The sequence below is a fragment of the Eleginops maclovinus genome, chromosome 20 (genome assembly GCF_036324505.1).
Source record: "Eleginops maclovinus isolate JMC-PN-2008 ecotype Puerto Natales chromosome 20, JC_Emac_rtc_rv5, whole genome shotgun sequence".
Taxonomy (NCBI): Eukaryota; Metazoa; Chordata; class Actinopteri; order Perciformes; family Eleginopidae; genus Eleginops; species Eleginops maclovinus.
The window spans coordinates 2,348,177-2,354,956 of NC_086368.1; the positions used below are offsets into that span (position 1 = coordinate 2,348,177).

Below are 6,780 nucleotides of genomic sequence, written 5' to 3' on the forward strand. Positions count from 1 at the left end.
CACATTTGTTATGTCCTTAATGCAGCACATGTTCTGAATATAGGCTTCCTGCATGCTTCAATACATGTATTGTACGTCTCTTGAAAGCATCAATTTATGCTGTTACTGACAACATTTCGTTGAAGAATTTTTTTTTTTTTTAACAAAACTAAAGAAGAATTTCACAAAAGTTTGATGTTGAACTGTTGCTGTATGTTCTGTTATTATACTGAAAACGTGTTCAATTTGTCCATGTCTTGCAGTCAGCTTAATGCAAACCCCCCTTCCCCCTTAAAAATGTTTCTGAACCTAGACAATAAAAGTTCATCTTTTTATTTAGAAACGCTTTCAAAAATATAGAAATAACATCTCTCAAACATTCAGTTTTCATTATAAGTTATAACTTATTTATTCACATTCACATTTTTCTGTGAAATACACCACATGGAAATGATTCACATTTTAAATAACATTTGTTTATTTCCATAACCTATTATTTACAGTTCCATCATAGAGACGGAGGGTTTCTCCCATGCTTGTAACTGGCAGGAAGAACATTCCTGCAGTGGAGCCAGGGTTAAGTCGAGCTGTTCTGTGTTCCTGCAGGTCACTGTGGAAACACTCTGCAGGGTCCACAATCCTGCAAGATTAGCAAAGTTCTTTTAAAGGGTGATATATCCAATTTTATTGGACTACCCCACCTTCTCTCTGGACTGTTCAGCATGGCCACAAATGCAGGATATGAAGCAGTCTGTGTGAGGCCTAACAGGTGGATATTGAAATGAGTTTAGGGGCTTCACAGCAGGCCTCAGCTCTGCAGCTCTCTGGAGGCCTCTGAGGCGGCGGAGAACACGCCGTCGTGCAGCTTCCTGATGTGCTTCTTCAGGTCGAAGTTGCGACAGAAGCCTTTCCCACAGGTATTGCAGGTGAAGGGCTTCTTGTCATTGTGCGTGTGCATGTGGAAGGTCAGGTTGTAGACCTGGTGGAAGGCCTTGTTGCAGATGGAGCACTTGTACTGCTTCTCTCCACTGTGGGTCAGCTTGTGGTTCTTGTAGTTTCCTGGGAAATAAAGAATAATGAACATGAGAATCACAACAAGAAGAAAGTGTGAACTCAACAACAGCTGCAGGTCATTGCTTATAACTATGATTTTCACTACTGATTGTGTAAGACTGTTACTGTAGTTATATTCTCACAGTTTTATGACCAGCAGTTAAACAAATATATGTTTAGCAAATAAGGAGAAAATCTCTGATTGATTAAAGAACTTAGAAGCAGCTGTATGGTATTTTTATGGTTAGTCTGTATAACATCCCATCAAACTGCGAGTGAAAATTCCACATTCCATAACATTTAAATGTTCTGTGTGCCCAGACCCATATGTTAGTTTACCAAATGTAAACACATCTCTGCAAAATATTGCATCAGCATCTTCAGAACAGCATGGGATAAAAAAAAGAGAGGACAATAACTAACCGTTTCATCTTTGAGAAACATTAGAGATATAAGAACAATATGCATCATAAGAAGCCAGCTTTGTTTTCCTGGAAAGCATCTGGAATATTTACAGATAATTCCAACAGGACTTGCAGGGTCCTTGCTTTTCTTCTAAAATCAGGCAGTAATTGTTTCTTGATTCAGAAAAAGTAATAAAGCTGCTCAAAATGTAAAGGATCTCCACCACTGACAGATTTCTGAAATAATTAGGACAGAGAGATCATTTTAAAGCAGTTTAAGAGAAGCAGCAGGGGAAAGTGAGACTGCTGTTTAGCATAATTTGAATCCAATAAGAAAGTGAGGATGAGGAGGCCTCTTCTCTCTATTCTTTTCCCCGCCAAGGTCATCAGAGCATGCTGGAGTTAGAGTCTCTCTGTCCCTCTGCACTGCACAGCCTTCATTAATTACTGGTTTGTATGTTGAAGTCAAGAAGTTGTCAAACTTTGTCAAAATCAAGCGCAGCGACAACTGCAGTAAAAAGCCCGACTCCACTGTGCGGGGTCTGGCAGCTGACCCAGAGCAAATGCTGCTTCTTGAACAGAGAATTAGTCCGTGTAAAGTGACATGTCATATTTCCACTGATCGCATCAGGCTCATTGCTGGGCCTGCAATTATTTCCCCTTTCATTACCCTCACAGAGAACTGCAGCATATGCTGCTGCTTTCACTCCAGATAATATTTATTTCTGCAGCAGACAAATCTCAACTCTGAGCATTCCTTCACAGGAAACACATGCCAATCAATCCTGTTCCCTCACACCAAATTAAACACAACAAACATTATTTTAAATTAGCTATAGGCCTACCTACGGCTGTGCAAGAACAATGAATAAATATTACCAATACATCATAAAAAGGCCGCCCAACAGCAGATTTATAGGACTTATTTTACCACTTGGAGACAAAGAAAATTAAAAAAGGGGACAGACAGACAGCAGGAATTCCTGCTCTGTCTAACGCTGCTGAAAATCTTCTCCATTAAAATGAATTCACCTGTTCACACTGCAGGAATGTGTTGTCATTTTAAATATTTCATAGCAGAAAGATACTCAAAATGTGCAAACGATTAGCTACTCTGAAAAATGTAGATTTTATCTATTATAAATAATTGCAAACCCGGAGTTTATTTTTTATTCGTTTCTAGAATAGACATAAGGAAGCAAAAACAAACACCCAATAACCACCGACAAAGTTTCTGAATATTTTTAAGGGCCAACTCTAAGAACTAAAATAAAAGAAGAGAAACAAAAAGAAAAGCTAGCCTGGAATAATAATAATAATAATAATAATAATAATAATAATAATAATAATAATAATAATAATAATAATAATTATTATTATTATTATCATTATTATTATCATTATAGTTGACCTCATGTAGAGCATGTTAAGATTCCATCGGTGTGTGTTCTTACCTTTCTGATGGAAACCTTTCCCGCAGAACTCACACACGAAGGGTTTGTAGCCCGCGTGGATCCGGACGTGCGTGTTGAGCGTGGAGCTTCTGTTAAACGCCTTTCCGCACTGGTTACATTTATGAGGCTTTTCCTGAACAGGAAGAAATACAATTAATTTACAGTTAGGGAAAATACACATTAAATGTGTCATTTTAAGCCAGAACACATGATGTGTGTCTGCTGCCTCTCACCTGTGTGTGTATGATCTTGTGTCTGCACAGCGTGCTGGCCTGCCGGAAGCCTTTACCGCACACTTTGCACACGAAGGGCCGGGCCCCGGTGTGCACCGGCATGTGTCGGGTCAGGTTGTAATGTGCGTTAAAAACCTGCAGAGACACAAACAGTCAGAACATTCAGAAACACAACACAGAAATGTGTTTGCGTAAAATAATTATATTTAAATCATCTGTTGTTTTTTTTATCTGCTGCTATCGAGAGAATATGCTTTTTATTTTATGAGATATGTTCGTTTTAATAGAAAACATTATAGCATATTTTATTTTGATATTATAATTATATAACTATATTTTGATATAAAGATAATTATTAATTAACTTTAAAATATATATATATTTCACATAAGAAAGGTAAATAAATACATGTGTCATTAAATCCTTTTTATTATACAATATTTTATACATTTCTTTTTACATTTTTGCTTTTACACTTTTAAAACTGCGTACCTTTCCACACACTTCACATGTGAAGTTTTTGGGTTTTCCGTCCGCCGCGTTGCTCGCGCTGCTGCTGAGCTTGCTGAGGTTCTTCACTCCGTTCTTCTCTGCGCTGAGGCCGTGGTTCTCCTTCACTATCTGGTCCAGCTGCCCCGGCAGGTGCTCCTTGTGCGGGTACTGAGGGGTGGGAAGCTTGTCGGTCCCGACAGCGGCCAGTTTGGCGTTCTCCAGCAGCAACAGTCTGTGGTGCGCCGACAGAGAGGCCTGAGCCTGCGGGCTGGAGAACCAGTGTCCGGCCAACAGCTCAGACTGCTGGTACGCAGAGTCCAGGTAGTTGAGATAGTACAGCGAGCCGCCGTTGGGCACGGCCACTGCCTGGTGCAGGACCTGAGGTTTCACCACCCTGCTCCCCGTCAGTAGCGGCTGCTTCATGCCCGGCTCCGATTTGCCACACATCCCGCAATTCCCCTTGCACTGAGCGGCCGCGGAGCCGCAAAAAGTGCCCCTGAAACTGGCCCTCCACAGCTCCGAGTAGTTCATCAGCGCCTTGGCCTGCAGGTCGTAGCTGAAAGGCTGCAGCGGGATCATGCAGGGGATCGGGGAGCAGAACAGCTTCTTCCCCTCTGTGCGCTCCTCGGCGCTCCCCTTCGGCTCCGAGCTCTTGGACATGATCCGGTCTATGGAGAAGGCAAGGCTCTTAGGGGCCGCGGAGGGCCCGGTCCTTCCGCAGGACATCACCGTCTCCAGAGAAGCAGAACTTGCCATGTTGTAGTACTTTTTGTTTTGTTAGCAGCAGAGAAAAACTTGGTAAGAAAGTCCCGAACAGTCAGAGCTGCTGCTCTCCGCCGCGCGTCTTCACTGCGCTGAGCTCCCAGCAGAACAGACAGGAGGACACATCAGTTTAATAAGCACCTTGCTGTCACAGTGTAACACATTAGCATTCAAATGGCCATCCCCCCTGCAACAATAGCATCCAGGGGTGATGGATTAATGCTCATTAACTAGGGCACCCAAAATTAACAGGACATTAACAGAGCTCGTTAGGGTGAAGAAGAGGGAGAGGAGCGAGAGGAGCGAGAGAGACAAAAAGTGTTGTGGTCGGAGCTCCGGAGAATGCGCAGTGTTAAGTAGAGCCGGTGTGTCAGTTTACCTCTCTAATGGTCAGATGGGTGTGGAGGAGCAGACTGCTCTCTGTCACATGACTGCTCTCCCCCCCAGCGGGTCTGTCTCCTGACATCAGCCGGGGACAGGAGCCGCCCTCAGATACACATCTGAACACACAGAATGATCCTGCCACATAAATATGAAACAATTCCCGCAAAGAACATATAATCATGATTGCGTTATGATGGTTAAACACGCATTATAGTGGTCTCCTGCTTTCATTTGCTCACAGACATCTTTTCTTTTTCACTTGGGGACATTCTTTCAGGAGAAAGCTGCTAATCCTCGGAGATGGGATCTCTCCTTTTCCACACCGGCTTATATACTTACTTACTATTTGTAGAAATTCGAGGACGTCCAATTTCCACCTGTTTAAGGGCAGACTCCCTTTGGATCCTATTAAACGTTGTTCCTCCTTCCCTCTATTCAAAAGAAGCAATTTTCCAGAGCGATTCAAGGCTCAACTCAGCGCGGGGAGGGGAAAAAGAAAGAAAAAACACAAGCTCTTTCACTTTTAGCCACTAAAGCACTGCGTGAACCTGGTTTTGTGTTTTTTTCTTCTTCTTGAAATAGAGGGACGGATTAAAGAGGGAGAGAGGAAAAAGAAAAGACTTCGCTTGGACAGAAAGGACAAATGAAAAGAGAGCTTTTTCTCTAAAGAGGCATACAAGAAGGTTGCTGGAATCCGCAGTGTTGTGTGGGAGTTACACCAGCAGCAGCCTCAAGGGCCCGTTACATTCATGTGTTTGCAGGCCATTTTACCTGAGGGACCCCCACCAAGTTATGGGGGGGGGGGGGTTGGGGGGGGGGGGGGGGGTTGGTTGACCTGCAATATAAGTAAATAAATATCTGTCCTGATGTGAGATATTTAATTGAACAGTGGTGTAAAGTTATTTATTTACTTATTTAAGTACACTTAAGTACAGTTTTGAGATACTAGTACTTTACTTGAGTATTTAAATTATTTACTACTTTTTCATTCTATTCCACTACAATTCAGAGGTATATGGTGTGCTTTTACTCCACTATATTTATTTAAAACCTTAAATTACTTTGCAGGTTGGGATTAATGTGATATAATCCACAAGCCACCCTGTAAATCAAAACTAGCTGCACCTTTGAATAACACTTGCAAGGCAAGACTGATAACTTGTAGAGTATTCCTACACTCTGGTATTCTTACTTTTACTCAAGTACAATATATCTTCTTCCACCACTGTAAAGGTTATTTATTCAGAGTGTGCAATAATATCAAAACTAAACAATGTTTTACTCTTGAACATTTCAAAAACCTCATGGTATTAACATCATTTACCTGTGATGTTTTCATCACCAGACAGATCTAAATGGCAGACCATGGCAGCACATCACCCCCAGCCTCATCCACCTCCACTGGCTCCCGATCAAGTCCCGGATCACTTTCAAAACCCTCCTCCTCACCTACAAGTCCTCTCCATGGCCTCGCTCCACAATACTTATCAGACCTCCTCCATCCCAACATCCCTTCACAGAGTCTGCGGTCCTCGGACACGGGCCTTCTGTCTATTCCCTGCACTCACCTCCGAACCGATGGTGACAGTGTTGCGGCCCCCACCCTCTGGAACGCTCTTCCTGCAGAGATCCGCAATGCTGCCTCCCTGGACATCTTCAAATCTCTATTAAAAACTCACCTCTTCACCATAGCCTCTGACCACTAATCATCTTACTCCCCCGTTCTTCTACCACAACTGCCATTTCTGTTTTTCTATTTTATTTACTTTATTTTTCTATTATTTTATTTGCCCTAGTTTTTTGTTTGTTTATTTGTTTTCTATCTGTCCTCACAAAATGGAAAGCAGCCTTGCATACCTAGAAAGGCGCTATATAAATTCAAACTATTATTATTAATAATAATAAATGCAGATCAGGCCGTGCGTATGTCAGTATTTCGAAAACAGCTGGACAGAACATATTGAAATATTGAAAACATATTCTTATCAGAGACTTATCTTATCTTATGTATATAATTGA

The 6,780-nt window shown here is 41.9% G+C and overlaps 1 protein-coding gene across 7 annotated transcripts; it reads right to left on the reverse strand.

Annotated features, from left to right (window-relative positions):
- Positions 1-404: 404 nt before the first annotated feature.
- Positions 405-6,299, reverse strand: fezf2 (FEZ family zinc finger 2). Of its 7 annotated transcripts, XM_063911645.1 has the most exons (7): positions 6,086-6,189; positions 5,101-5,192; positions 4,757-4,877; positions 3,616-4,469; positions 3,124-3,258; positions 2,891-3,023; positions 405-1,038 (listed from the first exon to the last, which is right to left on the reverse strand). In XM_063911645.1, exons 4-7 carry the CDS (start codon positions 4,369-4,371, stop codon positions 788-790), a joined length of 1,275 nt encoding a protein of 424 aa, XP_063767715.1. In that variant the 5' UTR covers positions 4,372-4,469; positions 4,757-4,877; positions 5,101-5,192; positions 6,086-6,189; the 3' UTR covers positions 405-787. The 7 variants fall into 7 exon arrangements, with proteins under 7 accessions (XP_063767715.1, XP_063767714.1, XP_063767712.1 ...); XM_063911644.1 differs by lacking the exon at positions 5,101-5,192 and having other exon boundaries at positions 6,086-6,299; XM_063911642.1 differs by having other exon boundaries at positions 3,616-4,877.
- Between the last annotated feature and the right edge of the window lie 481 nt (positions 6,300-6,780).